This window comes from Littorina saxatilis, linkage group LG4 (assembly GCF_037325665.1).
Source record: "Littorina saxatilis isolate snail1 linkage group LG4, US_GU_Lsax_2.0, whole genome shotgun sequence".
Classification (NCBI taxonomy): Eukaryota; Metazoa; Mollusca; class Gastropoda; order Littorinimorpha; family Littorinidae; genus Littorina; species Littorina saxatilis.
Genome location: NC_090248.1, coordinates 62,822,446 through 62,850,023, shown reverse-complemented (window position 1 = coordinate 62,850,023; position 27,578 = coordinate 62,822,446). Strand labels below are relative to the sequence as shown.

The 27,578-nt window shown below is 42.7% G+C and overlaps 1 protein-coding gene across 2 annotated transcripts; it reads left to right on the top strand.

The window, feature by feature from the left end:
• Positions 1-8,434: 8,434 nt before the first annotated feature.
• LOC138965323 (uncharacterized) lies at positions 8,435-18,606 on the top strand. Of its 2 annotated transcripts, XM_070337454.1 has the most exons (9): positions 8,435-8,672; positions 9,401-9,501; positions 9,679-9,769; positions 11,531-11,775; positions 12,362-12,521; positions 13,453-13,739; positions 14,407-14,521; positions 15,282-15,536; positions 16,759-18,606. In XM_070337454.1, exons 3-9 carry the CDS (start codon positions 9,688-9,690, stop codon positions 16,842-16,844), a joined length of 1,230 nt encoding a protein of 409 aa, XP_070193555.1. In that variant the 5' UTR covers positions 8,435-8,672; positions 9,401-9,501; positions 9,679-9,687; the 3' UTR covers positions 16,845-18,606. The 2 variants fall into 2 exon arrangements, with proteins under 2 accessions (XP_070193555.1, XP_070193553.1); XM_070337452.1 differs by lacking the exon at positions 9,401-9,501 and having other exon boundaries at positions 8,436-8,672.
• Positions 18,607-27,578: the final 8,972 nt, after the last annotated feature.

Here is a 27,578-nt window from a genome sequence, read left to right as displayed (position 1 = left end):
GCTCGCAGTTCAATATTTTAAACAAGAAGAGCAAACGCTCGATCGAGTCACTTTCGCAGTTCTGAATATTATATGAGGCATCAGATGGACAGGAAGAAATTGCTATTCACAACACAATGAGTCACGTTCACATAAAATTTGAGCCCGGTCACTTTTATAGTTTCCGAGAAAAGCCCAACGTTAAGTTGTGTGTTGCCGAACAGAAAAGGCTAGTTATCTCCCTTGTTTTTCTGATAACGTTCGTAAAAGGCTACAGATGTAAATACTTTGATGTAAAGAATAATCCTACAAAGTTTCAATCACATCCGATGAACTTTGTCAAAGATATAAAATGTCTAATTTTTCCTTTGACGCTGACCTGTGACCTTGAAAAAGGTCAAAGGTCAACGAAACCATCGTTAAAGTGTAGAGGTCATTGGAGGTCACGACTAAACAAAATATGAGCCCGATCGCTTTGATAGTTTCCGAGAAAAGTCCAACGTTAAGGTGGTGTCTACGGACGGCCGGCCGGACGGCCGGCCGGACGGCCGGCCGGACAGACTAACACTGACCGATTACATAGAGTCACTTTTTCTCAAGTGACTCAAAAACCAACTCGTGTAAACCTGGTACGACACAGCAAGCCATGTAGTTTTCTCTATTTAACCCCAAACAGAATAATAAAATAACAAGGACACACTTCTGTCAACAATTTTGACACGTTTTTTACGTGCTAAGATGACGACTTTCGTCGGAGCTTGTCGATAACGCGACTACCGCCATCTTTTAGCCTGTATTAACATAACAAAAGAAGCCAGACTCTGCCTCTGGTCAGCCGTTTTACTACCGCTCTAATAATGCTGCGTTTACACTATGTTCCCGGCTGCCACGGCAGCCCCGTTTCAGGCCACCGTGGACAAAACGGGATGCACGTGAGACAACTTGGGGGGACGGAATGGGCAAACGTGACAGGCCGTGATTGCCGTGGATTCCGTGCCAGATTTTTAAACTGTCAACAAATTTGCCACGGCAGTCACGGTGCGGATTAGAAACCTAGTAGGCCGTAGTGAAACGGAGTAAACGCAACAAAACGTGACAGTACGCAATAGGCCTTAACCTAACTTGGAGGCGGTCCGTAGTGGGCCCATAGTGGGACGGGAAGCATGTTTATTCCTCGGCATCTCGTGCACGGTCCTTTAACGTTTTGTTGCGTTCTGCCGCGTTTAGTGTGGGTTTTGTCACGGTTGCTTCACGGTTCTCACGGCAAGTTAGGGTGTATGATAGCCGTTTCGTCGCGTTCAATTACGGCGCGTCCCGGCGTGTGACGGTTTGCGGGCCCGGCGTGCTACGGCGCGTTGCGTTCTACTTCGGTCTGACACGGTGCGTGAGTCTGGGAGGGAGTATATAATAAGCCGGGCTACAATGATACAGTACAGGATACAATGATTGCAATTGCTTCGGAGGCCTTCTTCTTTTTTTTTTTTTACTGTGGGCACAAACGTGCTCCAAAGCTGCCCGGCGTCCACGTTTCATCCGTAGAAAGCCTTGACAGAACGTGAAAAACGTGTCAGACCTTGATCAGAACGTGAGAAACGTGAGGGACCCCATCAGAACGTGACGGGCCGGGAAGGAACGTACTAGCATCCGTGGTACACCGCTGGCCGAACCGCAGTGCGCCTTGAAGTCTCCGGGACTAGCGGCCCCTTCCCCCCACGGCCCGTCACGGATGCCGTGATAGACCGTGAGAAAACTTGTCAGGACCTAACAAAACTTGAATACAGAGGAAAACAATGGCCAAAATCCTACGGCGCACTACGTTTCAGGCAAACGGGGCTGCCGTGGCCGCCGGGAACATAGTGTAAACGTAGCATTAGCTACCACAGGCACACGGTTGCACATCCTAAAGCCAGCCCTTTTGCGAAACAAAATGTCACGTTGACTCGTTATGTCGCGATACCGACACGCTTTCACTGATGTTATGGTTTGTAGGCAAGTTCCGTATTTGATATCGATGGTTCTCACTGCAAGCTGTCGCAGTATGCTTTCCCGTCATAAAGGTTTTCCCGTCATAAAGGTTTTCCCGTCATAAAGGTTTTCACGATCATAATGTGCAGCAGCTGACACCTTCGCGTGTGCCGAGTGAGACAAAACAAGATATAACGAAAGAGTGGTGTGTGTGTATGTATGTGTGTATGTGTGGGTGTGTGTGTGTGTGCGTGTGTGTGTGTGTGTGTGTGTGTGTATGTGTGTGTGTGTGTGTGTGTGTATATATATGTGTGTGTGTGGAGGATGAGTGGGCAGAAGGCAGAAGGAGGAGGATAGAATTATAGATAGCGACAGACTAATAGACGGACCGACGAACGGTAAGACAGGCTAAAAAATAATCACAGACCGAGACACAGACAGACTGACGGACATATACGATTTCCATATAATTATACGAGAAGCGGGTGGACCACCGTGGCTAGTCTGGGAGAAGAGTACGTGTTTTGGTTTGAGAAGTTGACATTAGTCTACTTATTCTGATTAAAAACAAACAAACAAACAAACAAACAAACAAACAAACAAACACAAACAAGCAAGTAAACAAAGAAACAAACACTTCATTGGAGTCAGTCTACGCGCCAGTGTCCATATGTAGAGGTTACATGCCGAGTCTCAGTGATTATTAAAAATAATGGTCGAAGTTAGCGGATCATGAAAAATGCGAGCTTTTGCGAGCTTTTTCATGACCGCGAACTGAGACCATTATTTTTTATAATCACTGAGACGAGGTGTGTAACCTCTTTATTCCTCCTTTCTTCACTCAACCAGTCAACCTGCGCAGGCGATCGATTAATGCGCGGTTGTATAGTTCCGTGCAAATCATTCCATTCTGTTAACACTTCTTGTCAGTTTTCCTATTTTGGACTAAAATCAAGTACACAGATATGCTGTTATTCTGCTGTGGCGGCAAAGGCAGTTGTCATCATTTTCACTAGTTTTCATTCACAAACACCTGGTAAATAAATCTCATGTTCCCCATGCAATAACTCGAGGTGGTGAATGGGTTTGAGCTTTCATGTGAAACGTGGATTGTCAAAGTAAAAGCCAATCAGGCTGATTGTTTGATGTGTGGAACCATCGTGGCTTTGGATTTGTGTTTCCGAGGACAACGATTGTAAGCATTCACTCTCAAAGACCCAATCAATGTTGATAATTACCGCGGCGACTCATGGTCAATTTACAACCTATCTCTGTAATCGCAAAATCCACAACGAAAAGTCATAAACACTTAAAAGAAAAGAAATATGCTTAACAATTACTGAATTCACAGGTATGATCGCAGCTCTGTACATTTTCAGACTGGAAGAAAAGCGTCAACAAGCTACATTTGACGTCACATACAAGTTTGACGTGTTATCTCGTGCTACTGTGACGATGCTTTGTGGCCCGGAGCTGGATTCTAAAAATTCGTCTCCCTGTGGGTTATTGTGCATTTTGTTGCACAACCAAAATGATGACAAAAACGATGTTTGGTAGCTTGTTGTCAGACCAGCACTTTTTTGTTGGTCCTCGGGGAGCATATCGCCTTTTGTCTCATATTTATCAACCGCGGCCTTCGGCCTTGGTCGATAAAGATGAAACAAAAGACGATATGGTCCCCTTGGACCAACAAAAAAGCTGGTCTGTCAACAAGCCACCAAACATCTTATAATATTGTGTGTTCTGTATATGTTTTGGTATCGCTTAGGATAATGTTCTTTCGTCAAATGGGACTAGCAGACGAACTTTTGCACCCGTGTTCCAACGTTAAAAACTGTATGAAGTTCAGTTTTCTGGGGAAAATAGTGTATGAAACCGCTTTATGTTGTTTAAATTGATGAGATGTGTGCATTTGGTTGCGTGTGATCTGTTTATTAAATGAAATATTGTTGAAAACTGACCGTCGCCCGGATTGCAGTCTGTTGTCGAAGAAACTGAGTGAAAAGAAATTTGAAAGGGGAACTACTCTTGTCGCTAGACAAAGTATGACAGTTACTTGCCTTGGGAATTTGCTTGTGATGAACGTTTGTGCACAGCAGACCTAGATTCAGAAAACAACCAAACTCATGGATTTTATATGGAGATTCATGTGTTCAAGCCTGTAGTTGTTAATTTAAATGCGGTATGGTTGTATTGTTTGCTCCAGAGATGTATACTTCGTACATTAGAGCGTTCGGAACTTTTCAGTCGCAAAAGTAGTACCGACGCAGAACAGCCTGCTTCTCAACCCATTGCGCTATCGAGGATTCAGGCTGTTGCTGGGTCGTTATTTGTTTGGTTGCTGGGTGTTTATCGAAAAATAATTAGCTCTACAAGTTTACAGAGGTAAAGAAGCAGAGGTATAAGATGCATATATCACAATCTTCATATTAGTTTCAGTCAACCGTCAGAGTAAAAGACATGTGTCTTGAACAGTGACCAGTGACCAGTTTCACACACTGACTAAAGTGGATGACTGACCGGACAAATTTCACACCAGACAGAATACAGCCAATTTCGATAAGGAACCTAGCCCCATTTTGAGCAGCCCATGGTGCAAGGGTAACAATCGATAGAAACACGATTTCCTTGTAGGCGACACGAGTTATTGTTCTTCAATGATGGGAATGAACGTTTGTATCCTGAACAATTCTGCGATCAAATATATTTATTCATACTAATGGAGCGGCAGGTGGAGTCAGCCGGTAAGTCAATCAGTCCGTCATTCTGTCTGATTCCTTTCCTGTCATTTCTCTCTCTCTTTCTCTCTCTCTTTCTCTCTCTCTCTTTCTCTCTTTCTCTCTCTCTCTCTCTCCCTCTCTCTCTCTCTCTGTCTCTCTCTCTGTGTCTCTCCCTCTCACACATTCTCTCTCTCTCGTCTCTCTCTCACCCACATTCTCTCTCTCTCTCTCACTCACTTTCTCTCTCTCTCTCCCTCTCTCTCTCTCTCTCTCTCTCTCTCCCTCCATCCTCCCCCTCTCTCCCTCCCACTCTCTACCCCTCTTTCTCTCCCCCCTCTCACTCCCTCCCCCTCTCCTTACCCCTCTCCCTCTTCTGCATTTCAATTTCTTCAAGATGTGGAACAGTCCCATTACGTTTCACCGATGAAGTCGAATAATAGGAGAAAACGGACTATCTTCAGATTGATAAGGGAAAATAAAAACTGTAGCAAAACACCAAAACCAAAACAAACAAACAACATTAACCATCATGATTTACAAAATGTATAACCCTATACGCTTTGCTTTGAACGTGTAGACTACACAACCTAAAACAAATAGCATCACTGCGTTAGCTGACAGTCAGCAGTCGCCGAAGACGGTGGCAGATAGGTCATCCTCCCATGATCGTACATGAACGCATAATCGGTCGGATCGATCAGAATATCGATTGAACGCTGTCCCCTGTCAACATGATTCAGCTCTCGGATGTTACAGTCCTTCCTTTTTCGCCCATAACATCATCTCCCTTTCCGACGAGAGAGCAAATCCAGGCAATTACTGAGGAATTAGTTGTGACACCTTGTTGAACCATCGCGGCAACACACGACTTCGCCACGTCAAGTTCTTGAGAAAAGGAGCGGTACAGTAAGTGATCAAGATCGATACCCTGGATCACATGCGATTCGACAGACCTCGAAATCGAAATATGGTCTTGGTCTTGGACGGGGAAAGGGGACGTACAGTGGAACTCCACGCTTAAGACCTCCAAAAACCGGTCACAATCAGGTCATAACAAGGAGGGAGTCTTAAAATGGGAGTGCATTTTCATTGGTTATGAATGGCAACGTCTAAGAAAACAGGGTCTCAAATGGGAGGAATTCTTAAATTGGGGTCGGAGTGTGTGTGTGTGTGTGTGTGTGTGAGTGTGTGTGGGGGTATGGGTATGTGTGTGTGTGCGTGTGTGTGTGTGTGTGTGTATTTGTGTGTGTGTGTGTGCGTGTGTGAGTGTGTGTGTGTGTGTGTGTGTATATGTGTGCGTGTGTGTGCGTGTGTGAGTGTGTGTGTGTGTGTGTGTGTGTGTGTGTGAGTGTGTGTGTGTGTGTGTGTGTGTGTGTGTGTGAGTGTGTGTGTGTGTGTGTGTGTGTGTGTGTGTGAGTGTGTGTGTGTGTGTGTGTGAGTGTGTGTGTGTGTGTGTGTGTGTGAGTGTGTGTGTGTGTGTGTGTGTGAGTGTGTGTGGGTGTGGGTGTGTGTGTGTGTGTGTGTGTGTGTGTGAGTGTGTGTGTGTGTGTGTGTGTGTGTGTGTGTGTGTGTGTGGGGGGTGTCTTAAAAGGGGGCTCCACTGTACTCGTAAGTTCTTGTCATTTTTATTTGCATCATTTTCACGATGTAGGGATGGATAGTCCTCAGCTGATGTACATGATACTGGGGGCATGCTCATCAATCTTCTGGTAGTCTAAATCTTCGAAGAACGTTCTGCAGTCAACGTTCCTTCTGCTCAGTGCAACAGAAACCAGTTCTACACTACTCGTCATAAAAAAATTATACAGATGCCTTTGAGGGCAGATCTTTCTGATGAGGCTGTTGATTGTAAAACCAAGCTTATATGACTCAAAAACTGACTGATTTGAATGCGGATTTGATTGTTCTGTCTAAAGACATGCTAAACATGTTTCGTTTTAGCAGTTCTGATTTTTTGTCAATTTTAACGCGGAAACCTTGATTTTGCGAATTTGATTTTGGGGGGTGTCTGTGTTGTAGGTTCCACTGTATCGACACTACGTCATGTAAACTCAATCTGGTTTTTTTTTTAATAAGTTAGGGGAATAAACGGCCTTTCCAGTCATATAATTGGTTTTACGATAAACGGCCTCATCAGAAAGATCTTCCCTCAAACGCATCTGTATAGTGTTTTCTTATGACGAGTAGTGTAGTTGCTTTATATTGGACGGAATGGTTTGGCCAGACTTACAGAACTAAACTGTGCTGGGATGGGCAAACGACCCCTGGGTCCAGGCGGGGAGGGGGAGGGGTGTGTGGTTGGGAGGGTATAGTATCACACCATGGAACATTTCAGATTTCATACACATTCAAACATGTATCCGTTTCATTCACCCATTCAACTGATTAGTCAACGTCTGGTTGAACAATTAATCGCCTCTTCACAAATCCGTTTCTGGTTTTCCCTTCCTTACTTCGTTTTTCTTGTTGTTTATGCAATTCTCTCTCTCTCTCTGTTTCCTTCTCTTTCTCTCCCTAACTCTCTCTCGCGCGCGTGCACGCTTTTTTTATTTTTTGTCAGTTTTGTTTACATTTTGTTTGCTCTGCATTTGCTGTTTGTTCAATCTCCAGTCCTGTAACCTCTGTTCAGAGATACACCCAAATACAAATAGGCAATTCAGTTTAACGCAATGTATTGGACATCCATGCAATCACATTAGTGCACATTTTTGAAATCAGAATATTCTGCACGCAGAGAAAACTGTCAGCATTGCACCACTGTACAGAGAAAACTGTCAGCATTGCACCACTGTACAGAGAAAACTGTCAGCATTGCACCACTGTACAGAGAAAACTGTCAGCATTGCACCACTGTACAGAGAAAACTGTCAGCATTGCACCACTGTACAGAGAAAACTGTCAGCATTGCACCACTGTACAGAGAAAACTGTCAGCATTGCACCACTGTACAGAGAAAACTGTCAGCATTGCACCACTGTACAGAGAAAACTGTCAGCATTGCACCACTGTACAGAGAAAACTGTCAGCATTGCACCACTGTACTTTTAAGACTACAGTTCTCTCAATGTCGCACAAGTCACACAAAACCCAAACTAAAGTTTTTCCCTCCCGAAAATTCCATGAAAATGTATGAGTTGGTTCAGCAGGGAGGATTCATGCGGACACCGCTATCTGATAGAGAAAAGCTGAGGAAAACCGGCCCCGGAATGGTTCACGGAGCCCGGGCCTATGAATAATCAACAGACGGAAACGAAACTGTGTGCTCTTCTTGCGTTTATCATCACCCCCCCCCCTTCCTCCCCCGCCAATGGACCGACGGCGTAGCTTCGATTTCACATTGGGCTTTGACGATGTTTTCACAAAATGAATGAGGCAAATATTTGCTTTAAAATCTTTGCCCCAAACCGAATAAATTCCTGAAGCATTTGTCGGTTCACAAGGGTTTATTGTTGTTATTTTTGGTGTTTTGATTGATCACAAAGACTTCTTTTGTAATAGATTATTGAATGACTAATAACTACACTCTACACTACGAGTATGCCGTTTGCCTACAATTAAAACGAAAATCTAAATGAAACTGGTCAAAAGTTGAGTAGACAAAAAGAACTCCACAACTGCATGGGTCAATTTCAAATGATGAATACATGTTTACTTATCATTACCTTTCTTCTTAATTGCAAACGGCAGACTGGATTAACATAACATACAATTTTCATTGTTGTGCATTACTGTTATGGGTTATTTTTCACAAAAGACAACTGCACTCTTTCAAGCTTGAATTTTTTCATACGCTAGTCACGAGAAACCTATGATTACAAGAAGTAAGCGGAACCGACCAATGAACACAAACTTGGAAAAGAAACGTCGCCCTACCACCCCAACACGAAAGAGTTGCAAAGGGCCTGAACTCAGGGTTAGGCAAGCTTTGGGCAGCGGTGGGGCTGCAGGAGTCTCCATGCCAGCAGTTGCTTCTGCTTTCTGTGCGGGGACACGCTTGGTACACCCAAAGTAAGAATACCACATGTTAACTTTGCATTGGTTGATAAGTTTCACGTTTTCATATAGTTTGTTGGATTTACAATGTTCATTATACGTTTTGCGTATTTCAAACGTCAAACGTATGTGATTTATGTGGTTGATACGTTTCACGTTAGCTGATAAATGCTCGATATTAATATTGTTTACATTACCAGTATGTACCATCATGTTATTGTTATTGTACTGATTTAATTTTGATATGTACACATATGTACTGGACACATTTCAATTATGTTTTGGCTAATAATAATTCTTCTCATTATTTCTGACTTGCAATACTGCAGCTAAAACAATATTAGTAGTTGAACGATAGCGTTGAGTAAGATTTACGAAGACAATCCCAGTTTGTCGCGGATGAGAACTCAAAACTAGCTAAACTAAGCACGCAAAAAAAGAAGAAGGTATGCTGGTAATTAGCTTTAATAGCGCATGTTCTGGAGACCCAACATACACTCTGTAATGTAAAAAAAGTCTGTGTACATTGATGTCAATCCAAAAAAAGATAGTCTGCTAAAGTTTTAAAATTCAGAATCAATGAACAAGAATTGTAGGTTATTGGAACGTTCAGTTATTAAATACATAACTGTAAATGTAACATTTTGTTTCGTCAATAGTTAAACGTTTCAATAACCTACAATTCTTGTTTTTGATTCACTAATGTCTTAGCCAACTTATTACTGATAACGGTTGATCGACAGGACAACTAGCAAGCAGAACCTTGGTACAGAGGTACCTGCCATGAAGGAGCACACCCTTGATACCAAAAGTGTCCATACATTTCAGGTGGCCTTCATGACAGGTACAGTTATGTGAATAATAAAAAAGGGACAACATAAGGTGTCCTTTCATGGGAGTTGTACGTCCTAAGCGGTGTCCTATCTTGGGAGGGGCTTCACATCGGAGGTACCACTGTGCCATGAATAATGAACTGATGTCGACAGTGATTGGATATATCTTGGTGTGATTTCTTTTCCAGACGGACAGGATGAAAGCAATAATTTACGTGGTTGCTGTTTTGTGCTGTGCGCTCAACCATGCCTCCGCCTACAGGAAACGTGTCCGTCACGGTCAGTAACTCGTCATTAATTTAAAAAAAAGTACAGCCTCTTCATCAACGTTTAGGAGTCTTGCCAGGAACTCATTTTCAAATGATGTTCGTGCTTACTGCATTTAAACACGCCGTTACTGATTTAACTGACAAAGTGATAGTGAGTCATGCAGACAAATGACAACCTAATCATCGTATTTAGCCTTGTCTGACCCGGAACTAATCGTTGATTCGTTTTAATTTTTGTACCTTCTGCATAAACACACCCTGATCTCAATCTTACTTACAATTTACAAGTGATTCTTGAATAACTTGCACAGACATTACAAAAAAGGTAGACTGTGGTACATTTTCCATATCAGAGTAGGCCCTCGGCAATAATATAGTTTATCTGTCTGCATGTTTGCATGACATTTTGATGGACCGCAACTTCAGTATAAAACTTTGTAACTAAATGTTGGAACTAAAACAAATCGCGGTTTAGAACCAACACAGTCTGTTATGACAACATCTCTAGTTGCATCGCCCTATCTTTTTTGATTTAAAAAAGATAATGATAACATAACATGCTATTACCTATACTCACACCTGGAGGAGTTCTGAACTTGCAATACGTATCTGAATATAAGCAAGAATATGTAAAAAAAAAAACACCAAAAAAACCACCCATTTGTGAGTAGAAACACTTTCATAATGGATATTAAATGTATGTTCCTTCTCATCCCACCCACAACAGATGTGCCCTGGCTTTTGAAGGAAATAAAAGGATCCTCCAACTTAAACACATAGATATGTCAATATTCTAACTTAATTCCAAAAAAGAACAACCCCACTCTTGCCCGGAAGTATCCTGGCTTGTGATTGTTGGTACACGTATGGGTCCCATTTTGAACACCAAAGTCATCTAGAAGAAGTTGACTTCGGACTCGATCGATTAAGGGACGTAACCCTAAAGTCATATTACTGAAGGACATTTTCAGCGGGCGAACTTTGGCTCGATTTTAAGGACGGAGATGTTTGAAAAGAATAATAAAACCAAGTTTGGACCCAAGCTAAGACCGAACTTAAGTCAACTCAAGTCCAACGTCAACTTCATCTAGATGACTTTGGTGTCCAAAATTGTGTGTGTCCAAGCAAAAACATGCTATTAGTCCACGTGGACGCCTGGACAGGGCGATCTGTGACGGCGACTATGATCGTGTACTAGTGGAGCATGCTACATTTAACATGAATACTGGCTGACAATTTTCGGAAATCACTCCGTCGAGTGTGTATGAGTTGTGGGAGAGTGACCTTTTCTTACAAAACCTGTGCCAAACATTGCTCCCGTCCTCGTGTTTTCGACACTCCCATCGCTATAGTGATTGGCCCCTCCAATGTTTTGCAGAGGTTTTGCAAGAAAGAAAAGTTCAATCTCCAACCGAACACATATAATCCCGACGGAGTTATTTTCGCAATTTGTCTATTAAGGCCACACAAAAAAAAGTCTGTTTACGGTATCCCGACCGACCCTATTTTTTCGCGCGACCCTAGACTTTTTTTGGCATTTGGGGGAAAAAAAGTCTTTGTTTTTTGGCAAAATAACTTAAAAATACGTTTTTTGGAAAAAATAAAAACATAAAAAAAATCCCGACCTACCGACCCTACTTTTTTTGCCTATGTTACCGTAAACAGACTATTTGTGTTGTTGGCCTAAGCATCTTCCTGTGTTCAGAGGTGTACTAGTGTAGCATGGTACCTGTAAACGTAAATACTTGCTGACAATGGTTCCTGTGTTCAGAGGTGCTGGAACTCTCCGACCAATGCCCCGAGCTCTACGTGGACGTGGAGCAGTATGACGTCATCGACATCAAGTCCATGGAGGAGAATGAGGCCCGGCACTCTGTATCGGCAGGAGCAAGCTGCGTGGCTTTCTTCGAGACGTCACTGCCGGACCACGGCCTCTGCATACGCATGCACGGCGTGCTTATCATGAGTTCGCACTTCCGGCTGGAGTTTCTTACTGGACCTTATGGTGCAGACAGGGTAAATACAAAACCTCAGTCTTTAATTCTCAGTTCAAAGTGTTGACAAAATAATGTTTAGGCAGAAAAAATAACATCCACCACACAAGACCAAACTTCGAGAAACTGGATGGTCAGTTATTACCTGATTGCATGAACTTAAATATTGATCGGTACATCACCAAACCAGTCGGTCAAATGAGTACCAAAGCAATTTGGCCCACAACTTATCGAGCACACACATTGTTATGAATTTTAGATCTGACGTCATGGTCATCAGTTTGAATCAATGTTGGACATAGACATGATTTCTTGTCGCTCTCAAATATCACAGAAAAAGGCAGACAATGGGTAAAAGATAGAAAGACAAAAAAAGGTGCGACGCATCTTGTTTGTTTATGAGTCCCAAGGACAGATTGTAAGAAAAGGACCAGCCTTAAACCCTTGTAACATTAAGTTCGGTCTTAGCCTTAGTCTCAGTTTAAGTCTCAGTCCTTCTTTCTTTCTTTCTTTCTTTCTTTCTTTCTTTCTTTCTTTCTTTCTATTGTTCTTTCTTTATATATTTATACATTAATCTATATATGTATCTATTTATTATCTTGCAACAGATTATCCAGCGCGGCACAAATTGGAGAGGGGACTGGTGTTTCCCGCACCGCCTGGTGGCCGTGAAGGTGATGACGTCACACAACGAGGAACACATGGACCGGGCCGCCATCTATGCCTTCACCGTCACCAACGTTACCTTGGATAAAGTGCCACGTACCTGTTAGTGATTGTTGTTGTTGTTGTGTGTGTGTGTGTGTGTGTGTGTGTGTGTGTGTGTGAGTGATTGGTGTGTGTGTGTGTGTGTGTGTGCATGTGTGTGTGTGTGGGTGTGAGTGAGTGATTGGTGTGTGTGTGTGTGTGTGTGTGTGTGAGTGATTGGTGTGTGTGTGTGATTGGTGTGTGTGTGTGTGTGGTGTGTGTGAGGGATTGGTGTGTGTGCGTGTGTGTGTTTGTGTGAGGGATTGGTGTGTGTGTGTGTGTGTGTGTGTGTGAGTGTGTGTGTGTGTGTTTGTGTGATCGTACATCAGAACTCAATTCAGAGGAAATAGTTAAGCGTGCATGTATAAATCTAACGACGAAGAGTACTTGAACAATTCGTACATATTATTCCACGCAAACGTTTTCTTTCAATAGACAATGTTCGGAAATAACTTGAGTGAATACCCTTGCTTTGAATTAGGACAAATAAATCCACATGCGCTCCTGTCCACGTGTCTTAGACACATCCCTCGCTTTTGATTGGCTCGTGAATTGTTTATCGTAGTGAAAGCAAGGGTATTCATTATTTCATAACTCATACAAACCCGATCGAGTTATTTTCGGAATTGGTCTATTTGCTGTGCAAGTTTATCTGAATTGTTTATCTTTATTTCTATGAATTGAAACTTATTGGTAGGTAATTCCAGAAAGAAAATTATGAGTAAGTCAACTCCGCAGGTTACTTCACTGTTTGCTGCGCTATCGCCGCTATCACTGTCATTATCACTGTAACTATCACTGCCAGAATCACTATCACTATAATCGCTGCCACAATCACCAGAGGTGCTGCAGATCTACGTCAGCTGCCGCTCATAAAATGTAAGCATAGAAAATCGCTAAAATGATCCTTGAAATCTTGTTGAAAGCATGCATACCTGATATGTTCCCACAGATTACATGGACTCTTTCGTGGAGTGCGGCCTGAGTCACACGCTTGTCGCGGGTCAAAAGGTTCACATCCAATCCCAGCGTGACCCCCCGGTGACCCCTGACCTGCCCAGCACGTGCGAGTTGACCTTGGAGAGCACGAGCGAGGACGAGTACGAGCAGCTGTGCTTGGAACTGGAGGTCATACCGCCACGTGACCTCGACGCCGATGACGAGGAAAAAGCTGTCGTTGACGTCAGAAAGAACCTGGTGATAGAGGGACTCAACACAAGGTTCTACTCCTCCAAAGAGGTCAGTCATTGATAGATACTATAATACAATAGAGCCACCCCCCTCTCTCCCCTCCCCCTCCACCTGTTAAGAACACCCCGCCTCCTTCAAGACAATCATTTTAAGGGGAAAAAGACCTCGCCATTTGTAGATCTTGGGTGTTTTTTTCTCACAACTTCGGTTAATCTACTATCTGCTTTGAGAGCAACCTTTTTACATTCATTCAAGTAAAGACTGAATATTTTAACGAGAGCGGAGAGCGAGGTTTGTCTTCCGATGTATGTTTGTCTGTGTGTGTTTGTCTGTGTGTCTGTGAAAAGCATTAATTTTTTCAAAATCTACCGAACGGATTGTTAGGAAAATTGGTAGACTATAGACATTTGTGAAAGCATTTGCCACAAAACTTTTACGACGATTTTTGATAGGTCTAGTTGATGACGTCGTATTGGCCCGTTTGCAAAAGTTGAGGCTACATTTTTTCATCAATTTTATTGAGATTTTCGTGATATGATTTTTGACTTGGTCCGGATAATGGGATTGAATTTCAGCCTGGTAGGTACTAACAAAAATGTGAAAATATGAAATGTTCACTCAAACTTAGCCGATTTTTTGGATTTCTTAAAAATCTAAATTTTAATCACAAAGGTGTGGATTTGACCAACCCTAAAATGTGTTCTTGTACTTGCAGGCTCGGAATGGGCTCATCGCCTGCTCGGGCCAAAAACGCCTGAAGCTGATACTGACCAGAACCGAAGACGCAAACTTCAACTTCAAGGCCACAGTGACCAGTCAGTGGCACCCCTGTAAGTCAGCAAATACCCCCGACTACGCAGTTACAAAGTGTAATCTCATATAGTTGTTGTGTTTGCTCACCCGTGCCTGTTATGTTGGACCAATCGTTCCAATGTTAAAAAAGATTTTGTGAAGGGCTATGGAAAAGATTGGGTGTCTTGTATAAGTAGAAGAATACAGTAGATATCTAAAACCGTAACTGTGAATCCTGTTTACAGTGCATGCGCATCTGTTCTTTAAAAAAAAACGTACAACATATCTCCAGTGACCGGCCCCCTCTATCTGTTGTAACACCCACACACTCAAATGTACAAGTCAAACCAGAACCATATCTGAAGTCAGATTCCAGTGACCGGCCCCCTCTATCTGTTGTAACACCCACACACTCAAATGTACAAGTCAAACCAGAACCATATCTGAAGTCAGTTTCCAGTGACCGGCCCCCTCTATCTGTTGTAACACCCACACACTCAAATGTACAAGTCAAACCAGAACCATGAAGTCAGTTTCCAGTGACCGGCCCCCTCTATCTGTTGTAACACCCACACACTCAAATGTACAAGTCAAACCAGAACCATGAAGTCAGTTTCCAGTGACCGGCCCCCTCTATCTGTTGTAACACCCACACACTCAACTGTACAAGTCAAACCAGAACCATATCTGAAGTCAGATTCCAGTGACCGTGCAAACTTATGTCTTTCGCAAAAACGAATACCTGATCTATAACATTAACACGGACCAAATCGTGTCTGTATTTTTATGTATCGGTAGTGTGGGAGGCGGAAGAAAGTGAAGCTGCAGAGCTGAGGGGGCTGCGAATCGTCAAGGGCATCACCTACTTCATCGCCACCATCGACTCTCTCGTCGCCGTGCTCGTCGCCGGCCTGGCCGCCATCTTGAAGAGACCCACAGGGCCGTGGCGTCGCTGGGCGGAACACTTCAATGCGCAGACCGCCGCGCATGCGCCGCAGGCCTATCCGCCTGTGGACCCGGCGAACTACGGATCCATGCATACTTGCAAAGATGGTTGGTTATTTTCTGTTGCAAGTCGTCGTCATTTAAAAAAAAAAAAAAAAAAAAAAAGAGATTTTTTTTTTTGGGGTTGGTTGTTGAATTTATGTTCGATGTTGTGGCTGCTTTCATGTCAGCATGAGTGTTTATCTTGTAACGGATCATCCGGTGATACAACTTTCAGGATAATGCACGCATTTCTCAGTATGAACGTTCGGCTGTGTATGTGCTTTCAGATTGAAACAAAAAAAGTGTTCTGAATAAATTAAAAACAGAGCTTAACCGAGTGGCTACAACGAGAACGTGTTTTTTTATGACAAAAATAAAGTATAAAAAAAAGAAGAATTGTTCGAAATGCTGAACAGATTATGCTGGGTCTGTTTCCATGCAGACAGTTTCAACTCGAGCATTTCAAGTCCAGGATTTTCTTTAGGTGAGAGTGAATTTGTAGGCGTCAAGTTGAAATTGGTTGTCGTGATAAAAGTGTTCGTACCTTCGATAGTGTTCCCGTGTCGTGCACAAGAGAACAACCATGCATGCTGTGTGGCTAGCCGTCTGTTGTTGTGGTACTCGTGCAATTTTGTGCAATCTGTCCTCGATCGAGATTAACAACGTTCGTTTACTAATCTTAGCATTTGCAGAACTACGTTAGTCTTGTTCCCCTTCAACGTCTGTGGAATTTTGTCCTTAATAATGCGTTTTGGGGAAACGTCTCTGATTGAGACCGTTAGCGTTATGTCAAATAATCAGTGAACAAGATTAATATCATCTTGTATGATTGAATACTCATGGAAGTTGAAGCAGTATCAAAACTCAACCACTCTTAAGAAGCCTGTTTGGTGATGACGTGTTTTTCTTTTACTCTGGACTTACAGCTTCAGTACTTTTAGTCAGTTTCGTGATTTAACTTTCAGAACACTTGTTTGTAAAAAGAGAATGTTTAATGAGTAACACGAGTGAGTCATAGAAATAAATACTTAAAAAATTTTTATTTATAGCGTGAATGCGTCACTAGAAGACCTTACCTCAAATGACCTATAGAAGAATGCCTCGGTAGACCCCGCTAAATAACCACATTGTGCCATTAAAACACACAATTATTTCCCTACCGTAAGGCCACCAAACGATTACCTCCCTTGTTTTAAAAAATCGTATGACTGTCTGCATGCCTTTCGTCGGGAATCCTGCGATTGTCTACCTTGGTTCGGAGATCTTACGATTATCTCTCTTGTTTCAGGAAACTACCCCGAGTTGCCGCTAGAGGGAGCCACGCCAGTGCTGAGAGAGAGGAACGAGGTTCTGGTGGAGGCCCATACATACTGAGCACAGAAGGCCTGCCTCACGACCTCCAGTAATGTCATGGCTGATTTTGGCTTCTTTTCTGAACAAATACTTGAACAGACGGATCAGCTTTATATTGAACCAAGTGTTGTTTTCAAGACGGTTGGCAGTATTTGTTGTAGGTGATGATTATTTCACATGAGATGAACAAACACGTGTACGGTATGAGCAGTTTTACATTAAACCAATTGAAGTGTTGTTTTCAAGACGGTTGGCAGTATTTGTTGTAGTTCATGATTATTTCACATGAGATGAACAAACAATTGTACGGTATGAGCAGTTTTACATTGAACCAAGTGTTGTTTTCAAGGCGGTTGGCAGTATTTGTTGTAGTTCATGATTATTTCACATGAGATGAACAAACAATTGTACGGTATGAGCAGTTTTACATTGAACCAAGTGTTGTTTTCAAGGCGGTTGGCAGTATTTGTTGTAGTTGATGATTCTTTCACAAGAGATGAACAAACACTTGTACGGTATGAGCAGTTTTACATTGAACCAAGTGTTGTTTTCAAGACGGTTGGCAGTATTTGTTGTAGTTGATGATTATTTCACATGAGATGAACAAACACTTGCACGGTATGAGCAGTTTTACATTGAACCAAGTGTTGTTTTCAATGCGGTTGGCAGTATTTGTTGTAGTTGATGATTATTTCACAAGAGATGAACAAACACTTGTACGGTATGAGCAGTTTTACATTGAACCAAGTGTTGTTTTCAAGGCGATTGGCAGTATTTGTTGTAGTTGATGATTATTTCACATGAGATGAACAAACACTTGTACGGTATGAGCAGTTTTACATTGAACCAAGTGTTGTTTTCAAGACGGTTGGCAGTATTTGTTGTAGTTGATGATTATTTTGACCTGAGGATCCCTAAACCTCACGTAACCTTGTACGGCATTGAGTACACATTTTCGATACTGTTTTTCCGGTGTAGATGAACAGTGCATACATTAAATGTTGAATGTGAGGGACATTTCCTTGTATTGTCTGTGAGAATGAGAAGGAGAATAACAACAATACGGCGAACAAGGACAAGAGGAACAAGCAGAAGGGTATAAGAATGTGTTTCGATTAAGAATGCAAATATGCACTGTGCTGGACAATTTCATGACGTCACCATTGATATTTGTGTACATAATACATTGCTGTTGTGTCTGCGTGTAGTTATTAGGCAATCGTCACAAAAGTAACATACTTCTTTTAAACGTTTAATGACGATGTTTTTGCTTGTAAGCTCTGACAGTTTAATATACAGTAGAATCAGATATTGTAATACTTGTCACGTAGAGCTAGATCTTTTCATGTTGTGCCATTCATGTTCTTTTCTGTCGTTAGATTAAATATATAGCTTTTATTCTATTTTGTTATACATTCTGATGATTCATTTGTGTATTTCTGCTCGATGCGCGACAATATTTGAAATACTCCACTCACGACAAAAGCATTTTAGCGACGGTTACGTTAAATGCTAAGCATACTTGTTTGTTTGTGATGCTACCACGGTTCTTCCAACCAAGTATTGTATCTTGGACCTGGTATTCGTTACTAAGTATTCGTGTCCTAAAACTGTTAAGGCAATGACGTGCTTCAGTTGACTGTGATTTTATCAGTTGTTAACGTTTTCATCGGTGATGTCCATTTTTAAGACAATGAGTTTGTGTGTGTTTTGCAATTGGTAGCAGAAGTGCTTCATTAGAAACTTCTCGTACGATTAAACTAAGTGTCTTTATATAAAACAGCTGGCTGTGTTTGTCAAGTTATCCGGATTATTGTCGTCTTCATGCGTACTGTATCATTTCATGGGCACAGTTGTATATCTTTGCCAATACGTATACGAGTACACACACGCAAGCATCCCCCTCCCGCCCCGGCTGTCCACAAAACAAGCACGTTTGCAATTTGGTCTGTGTGTAGGCTGAGTAAAGGGGGAGGGGGGGGGGGAGCGCATAGAAGACAAGACAATGGTGACCAATGTAATTGCTCAGCGGAACCAGTCGTATATGGTGCACGTGGACTAAAAGGTACATGACATGGGAGGAACCACTCGTAGACAGTAAGACTTGTGAATTTTTATGTCCAAAGTTATAGGCACTATAGCGGACATGATTGCGCAATGTGATATAAGCTTTCATCTGTCTCTCTCTCTGTCTCTCTCTCTCTCTCTCTCTCTCTCTCTCTCTCTCTCTCTCTCTCTCTGTCTCTGTCTCTATCTGTCTCTGTCTATCTCTGTCTCTCTGTGTGTGTCTGTGTGTGTGTTTGTGCGTGTGTGTGTGTGTGTCTCTCTCTGTGTCTGTCTCTGTCTCTCTCTCTCTCTCTCTCTCTCTCTCTCTCTCTCTCTCTCTCTCTCCCTCTCTCTCTACTACTCTTTCTTTGATGTATTATCCACGCTATTTTTATGTCAAACTTACGTGTGCATATATCGTAATGTATCAATATCAAAAGATGCAGACTTTGCTCATAATTACCACCACGAACGAAACCTTTCGTTCAAGCAAAGGTGTGTAAGTGATAAGCAAGGAGCATAGCTACAGACTTCAGCATGTTTTTCAAATAAAACACAAGAGCTATCGAGATACATAAGACGCTCCACACCACGCTCTTGGTAAACGAAGAGAAACACTTGGCTTACGGACGCAAGCCTGGTTTTGTTTGCAACTTTTTGTGAAAAACATGCGGAAAATATGTACATAACACGTGTGGGGTCTTTTTTGTCATTGTCGGGTGGCGTTTTACATCCACTTGGTTAAAGCCGAACAAGCAAGTTAATGTATGCAAACTTAACTAAATACATGTGTTGTATGATGCAAATTAAGTGCTCTGTTTCTTCAAACAATCCGAAGTAGTAACGGAGGCTCGGTTCAGAAGCGCAAGAATCTGTTTCATATCAAAAATGCAAATTCGACGACCTGTGTTAATTGTTTGACTTGAGTCAGACTTCAAAGCTCGGCATGAGTAGGACACATATGCATTCACGAAATAGATAGATAGATAGATAGATAGATAGATAGATAGATAGATAGATAGATAGATAGATAGATATATAGATAAATAGATACCTATTTACCGTCATTTCGACCGAAAAACAATTCTGGAGAGAGAGAGAGAGAGAGAGAGAGAGAGAGAGAGAGAGAGAGAGAGAGAGAGAGAGAGAGAGAGAGAGAGAGAGAGAGAGAGAGAGAGAGAGAGAGAGTTAGAACTCAGAATGGTTTAATGCCTCAGGTTTTTAGGGCAGGCAGCCTATGAAGCAGGGGATGGATGGGTGTTGGGAGGGGGGGGGGGGGGCGTTTGGGGACTGCGGACGAAAGCCAGCGCGGCGACTTCTTAAACATTCCTCTATCAGGTGCTAGAGGGGAACAAGGGAAAGCCAGTGTACCAAGTGACATGATGCTGTGTTCCCAGCCTTTACCTGTGTCGCGTTAATCCGCTCTGAGGTTGGGTGTCAGATTAGCAAAGCCATTTAACACCCGTTTTCTACTAACCCCCCTCCCCCCTCCCTTCCTCGTCGACGCTATGTGTGTGGGTATGTGTGTGCGTGCGTGCGTGCGTGCGTGCGTGTGTGTGTGTGTTGTGTGTGTGTGTGTGAGTGCGTGCGTGCGTGCGTACGAGCATGCGTGCGTGTGTGTGTGTGTGTGTGTGTGTGTGTGCATGCATGCATGCGTCTGTTTGTATGTGGTATGCTGGCGTGCGTGCGGGTGCGTGCTTGCGGGTGCGTGCTTGCGTGTGAGTGTATGTGGTTTGCGTGTGTGTGCGGCCGTGCCTGTGTGTATTCGGTGTGTGTGTGTGTGTGTGTGTGTGTGTTTGTGTGTGTGTGTGTGTGTGTGTGTGCGTGTGTGTGTATGTGTGTGTGTGTGTGTGTGTGTGTGCGTGTGCGCGCGCACACAATAACACTAAACGTTACACAGACCAGACTTTTACACGTATTGAGAGCATCTATCCACTGGAACACACACAAAACCAACAGCCTGGCTGCGTTCTGTGCACAATGACATTTTTCTTCTGCTGAATTAATTTGGCGTGTTGACAAAGTTTGTTACAAACAATCACATGGTGCCCACAGTAGTCAGATCAAGCTATGTGAAGAATTTAGAGCACGGAAAGATGCTCTTATTATATGTAAGAGCCTCAACAGATTTGTGGTGATGAGCATGATCCCATACACTGAGAGAAAAATCGCTTTAAAGGTATGGTAGTGCGATTCTAACCAAAACACACAGGAGCAAACTCGACGGCGTTCACCTGAGCACACCAACTTACATGTAGTTTACAAGCAGTTCTTTTGGAATTAATAATTCAGCTACAGGTACCGGTAAAACGAAACCGAACACGTCTAAATTAAATAAAACAGCAATCCTAATTCAAATCTTTCTTATAAACTCCCAGATTGTCAGACAAAAATAGTGATAGACAAACTAATGCTCTTTTTCTCTTTAATTCGAGGACTGCAAATACACAAACGGGAGAGATACCTCAAGGTACCCCCGGGTAAACACTCGGCTGTTGAATGGGGTCACTTTGTCGGGTGGCCCCCTACAAACGTCGGTTTGATTACTCGTTTGAAGTTTCCAGACAGACGTAGCCTACCCTTCTTTTCTGTTAAGCTTGGCCCGGTCTAAACTGAATGCTTTGTCAATTAGATCATTTTCAAGGCAGTGTATGGCTCATAGGCTTAGATTCTGTCTGTTCTCATTGAAGAAAAGGGATGTTTTAAATCTCAACAATTGTTCTGCATCACATGTTAATAAAGATATTGTTTGTGCAACGATGTGTACCTCCAGCTGAACGGTCTTTTGTTTGACTGACAGGGGAAGATCAAAAGGAGACGTCACATGCCCTTAAATACGACAAAACGCCCGGAGAAAAGAACAGAAAGAGGTGAATCGAGATGGATACGGCAAAATTCGGTCAAGGCACAGACACAAAGCAAATTAACCGTGCGTGTGTGTGTGTGTGTGTGTGTGTGTGTGTGTGTGGGAGGGGGGGTGTTCGAGAGGAATAACAAGTCGCGTAAGGCGAAATTACTACATTTAGTCAAGCTGTGGAACTCACAGAATGAAACTGAACGCACTGCATTTTTTCACAATGACCGTAGTCCGCCGCTCGTGCAAAAGGCAGTGAAATTGACGAGCCTGTTTAGCGCGGTAGTGGTTGCGCTGTGCTGCATAGCACGCTTTTCTGTACCTCTTTTCGTTTTAATTTTCTGAGCGTGTTTTTAATCCAAACATATCATATTTATATGTTTTTGGAATCAGGAACCGACAAGGAATAGGATGAAATTGTTTTAAAATTGATTTCGGAAATTTAATTTTAATCATAATGTTTATATTTTTAATTTTCAGAGCTTTGTTTTAATCCGAATATAGCATATTCATTTTATATGTTTTTGGAATCAGAAAATGATGAAGAATAAGATGAACGTAATTTTGGAACGTTTTATATACAAATAATCTTAATTACAATTTTCAGGTTTTTTATGACCAAAGTCATTAATTAATTTTAAGCCTCCAAGCTGAAATGCAATACCAAAGTCCGGCCTTTGTCGAAGATTGCTTGGCCAAAATTTCAAGCAATTTTATTGAAAAATGAGGGTGTGACAGTGCCGCCTCAACTTTTACAAAAAGCCTGATATGACGTCATCAAAGACATTTATCCACAAAATGAAAAACACATCTGGGGATATCTTACCCAGGAAATCTCATGTAATATTTCATAAAGATCGGTCCAGTAGTTTACTCTGAATCGCTCTACACACACACACACACACACACACACACACACACACACACACACACACACACACACACACACACACACACACACACACGCACACACACATATGCACCACGACCCTCGTCTCGATTCCCCCTCTATGTTAAAACATGCAGTCAAAACTTGACTAAATGTAAAAAGGAGAGTTCGCTCAAGGTTCAGTCAAAAACTTGTTCGACGCCGACTTTCGGACCACACGTTTTCTCCCATTAATTGATGATACATAGAGAATACTACATGGCTTGCTGGGTCGTACCAGATTTACACGAGTTGTTTTTTAAAAATATTGAACTGCGAGCGAAAGCGAACTGTTCACTATTTGAAAAAGCAACGATTGTAACTCTGGTACGACACAGCAAGCCATGTAGTATTCTCTATAGACACAGCAAGCCATGTAGTATTCTGCTTATCCTACATACTGTACTTACGTGTGTTTTGCTGAAAATGTCCCGCAGTTGAGGCAGCTAAATTGAAGACGCTTGTTTTGGAACCTCGATCTCTTCTAAAGCCTCGTGCAATCTATTACGTCAAAGCAAAGAAACGTCACTCTGAAAGTGTGGCGTGACGTGTTAGTTCTAAAGATTCATGGAGGGTAATTAGCGAGCGCAATTTTTGTTTCTATAATGACGTTTGTCTCGGTGACTTTGGCACCATAAGCAATGGAAAAACAGGTCCCTGCCAGACTTGCTTGACATGACCTCATTTACATGATATACACACGTGTGATTTGAACGATTATTATCTCACTGGTGTCTCTCTCACGTATGTAGGATAAACGTTTTTTTTAACGCCCTCACGGTTAAACCATTTGGGGCATTAGTTTAGTTTACTGAATATATATATAGATGCAGCAACAGGTAGCGAATTAGTACGCACAGAGTCAGCAAGAATGCAGTGTGTGACAGACGAATAGGCGATAGAAAAACAAGAAATTTGGTTGATTAAAATCAACAAGGGTCGAAGCCGTGTTATAATTAAAGAAGCAGTAATGTACGGATACATGTGAAAGTAAGCCTGTTGTCCCTCGAATGTTCTTCATGAACATGTAAGAGCTGTCATGCAAAGATGAAGTGGTATTAATATTATTAGTATCCTTTGCACAAAATTCTACTTTGTCTTCCAATTGCAAATGAAGTTCGGATTTTCATGTAGGTTGATGCATCTTGTCTGAGAAATAACTTGTCATATGCTTCTGCTGACTGAAGCAAATCACATCATATCTTTTCTGAACCGAGAGTTTACATTGTAAAGTCTGTTTCGCAAGTACACGTACGTTGAAAGCCATATTTTTCTGCCTCTTGCATGTCACTGAATCCATTTCAGCCCTCAGCAATAAGCCATGAAAATGCCATTTCCTCTCCATTTTCAATCTCTGGACAATACCACATAGGTGAAGTGTGTGTAACTCGTTCAAGGTTTGACTGAGATGCAGAGTTATTAGCAGCATAGACCTATATTAGATATAGGTCCCTGTTAGCAGGAACCATAACTTCATGTTTTTTGGTTTTTTTAAAGTTTTGTTCAAAATCCCAACAAACACTATCACCATGTGACTTGCTTAGCTTTGACCCAGCGTTGTGCAAGTCCAAGTCTGCGTAGATTGGATTATTGGCTTTTAACCACTTTAAAGCGAATAAAATGTTATCAGGTGAAACTTTATGTTTGGAAATAACTCTAGAATGTCCATTTTCATAACAGATAGATACGTGTTCGGGTTCAGTTTGATGCAGAGGAATTTGGTTAAGAATGTCCGACACATTCACTGGTAAATGCAAAACACTGCCACGCTCACAAAACTGACCACCTGGCAGTCAGGAAAATCTGAAGTTTGCAACTTGAATTAACTTTTTTTCAGAAAATGTGAGACATTTGAGAACCTCTGGGATCAAGTGTTATTTATATGAAAACTTGCATGCATTGCCCCTTTTGACAGGTGTGAATGACATGTTAGGCACGAGACAGCATTTTTGTCAAGTCCCAAACTTTGCCTGAATGTATCCATACTATATTTGCTTTTCCATGAGTAACACTGTTTTTCAAACACAAATCTGTGACAGGAGTGGCAATGGAAAGGGTGGCCTTTGTCTGATAGTAGCAACTTTATAGTTATAGTTATGCAGAGGGGAAGTGAGGAAGCTGTCCTCTTCGTTTGTTTTAACTTCACAACTATTTGCTATTTGATCCAGATCAAAAATAATGCATGGTTCATTTGGAATATCACTATTTCAAGAGAGAGATTGGCTGCTTTCGACTTGATTCGATTTACTTTGCGTATCGGGGCTGCAGAGAAAAATGAGAATGTTCCCGACAAATGCCGGGTTGCAAGTCTTCGTTTGCTGTGTTGTTTACACTTTCTACTGTTGCCAGTACCACTGACTTCAGGCGAAACAGAAGATTGTGAAACATGCACCTAGAAATAGGATACTTCTACCGATCGACGCAACCTCCTGTGACTGATGTAGTGTGTGTCGGAGCAATGTATGCAATTTCTGGGGTCACGCGGCGGCGACCGACGGCCTCGCCTCGGCAGACGATTAAAAAAAAAAGCGAACGGAAGAACACTTGAAAGGGGGGGGGGGGGAGGGGTAGTCTTCTTGTTATGACAAAGAGTGTCAATGTCGAATAACTTTATTCTGTATGGTGTTTGATTACACATTCTAACACAAACTATATGTATTCGTAGATTCCAGAAACGGTCAAACTATATGGCTGTGAGTCATGATAACTCAGTCCATCCGCCTGTCGTCTGCTACACTTTGCCCGCTTTAGCACATAGATTCGTCTGTTTCACTGAGGCACTGAAAAGGTTTGGACAAGCAATCTTCGACGAAGGCCGGACTTGGGAACGAATCGCTTTGGTGGATTGGTCAGTCTGCCACATGTTGTGGGTTGAAAGAGACACTGTCGTGTTTTTTTCCCAACCTTCTCGAGTGCACTGCCGTTCTCACGAGATCAGTTACTTCTGTTTTGTTTCGGTTTTTTTTTCAATTGACACCATGCATGTATGACAGATGAAACAGAAAAGCCTGTTGTGAAAATGCACAAATTAGGAGGGAAAAACAAAACAAAACAAAAGTAACGGATCTCATGAGAACGGCAAACAACGACGCATGTTCACCGCTCTCACCCCATTGAAGAAGAGGGGTCGTCCTCGACCCCTCAATAATTAAAGTTTTGTTCGGGGGCGGGGGTGCAATTGAACAGCGGTATCACCTTCTTTTATTTTTAAATTCTCATGCTTTATGTGTAGACAGGATGGGTGTGGTGTGTGGAGTGTTTGGTTAAAACTGCAGCAGTGGGAAGACCGGGATGAGTGAAAGGGGGTGGGGGGGGGGGGGGGGGGGGGGGGGGAGGGCGTCGGATGGTTGAAGCTGGAAGAAATAGTAACGGGTAGGATGGAGGTGGGGTTTAGGCGGTAAGAACAGCCCCCTTAAGTCACCAGTAATTAGCAAGCCCGATCATGGAAGGGAACACAGAAAGTGAACCAGAGGCACACAGAGGATGGTTTGAACAACCAGCGCCATCCTTCGTCCCAGTCACGGACACGCGACCAAGGGGACCGCGTGTCTTCCACTTTAAAGATACATAGCTTTACGCGAAGACCGTCTTGTCCCAGCGAAGCTGGAGGTATCCCGTGAACGCTATACTGTAATCGACTTGAGAAATGTGCATACCGAATAATACATGATAAAGAAGGATTCTTTGTGCCCGGCTACGTGCTACAGTTGGAGATGGAAGTTCACCAAAAATTGGGACCATACTAACAAAAATACGGTGGGTGCAATAGTCGCCCCCATTTTTTCAGCAAACGCCACCCAAGGCTGCTTTGGACGGGTAGAAATTCCGTAGTTTCCAAGTCTATGGATAAAGCTCGCGTAAGAAGAATACGTCAAGGTCGAAAGTCTATGACGTCAATTAATGCATCATGACGTCATGCCTCCCTGTAGTCTTTCTCTCTCGCGCAGTGTGTGTTTGTGTTCATTTTGTGCACATGTGTTAGTGTTACTGTTTGTGTGTGTGTGTGTGTGTGTGTGTGTGTGTGTGTGTGTGTGTGTGTGTGTGTGTGTGTGTGTGTGTGTACACGCGTGCATGAGTCTGTACTCGTGTGTGTGTAAGTGTGTGTGTGGGCATAAGTGTATGTGTGTGTGTGTATGTGTGTTTGTTTGTAAAGGTGGGTATGTCCGTCTGTCCATATGTGCGTATACATGGGTGTGTGTTTTGTGTGTATGAAGATTTTTGTGAGAGAGTGAGTGAGTGCGTGTGAGTGAGTGTGTGTATGTCATTGTGTGTGTGTGTGTGTGTGACTTGGGGGGTGTGTGTGTGTGCGTGTGCGTGTGTGTGTGTGTGTGTGTTTGAGAGAGAGAGAGAATGTGTGTGTGTGTGAATGTGTGTGTGCATGAGTTTGTGTGTATGTTTGTGTGTGTATGAGTGTGTATATGTGTTTGTTTGTAAAGGTGTGTGTGTCCGACTATCTATGTGCATATCAGTTTGTTTGTTTGTTTGCTTAACGCCCAGCCGACCACGAAGGGCCATATCAGGGCGGTGCTCCTTTGAAATATAACGTGCGCCACACACAAGACAGAAGTCGCAGCACAGGCTTCATGTCTCACCCAGTCACATTATTCTGACACTGGACCAACCAGTCCTAGCACTAACCCCATAATGCCAGACGCCAGGCGGAGCAGCCACTAGATTGCCAATTTTAAAGTCTTCCAGCTATGACCCGGCCGGGGTTTGAACCCACAACCTCCCGATCACGGGGCGGACGCCTTACCACTAGGCCAACCGTGCCGGTCTATGTGCGTATGAGTGTGTGTTTTGTGTGTATGAGATTTGTGTGAGTCAATGTGTGTGTGTGTGTGTGTGTGTGTGTGGATGGATGTGTGTGTGTGGGTGTGTGTGTGTGTGCGTGCGTATGTAAGCATACAGTGTGTGTGTGTGGGTG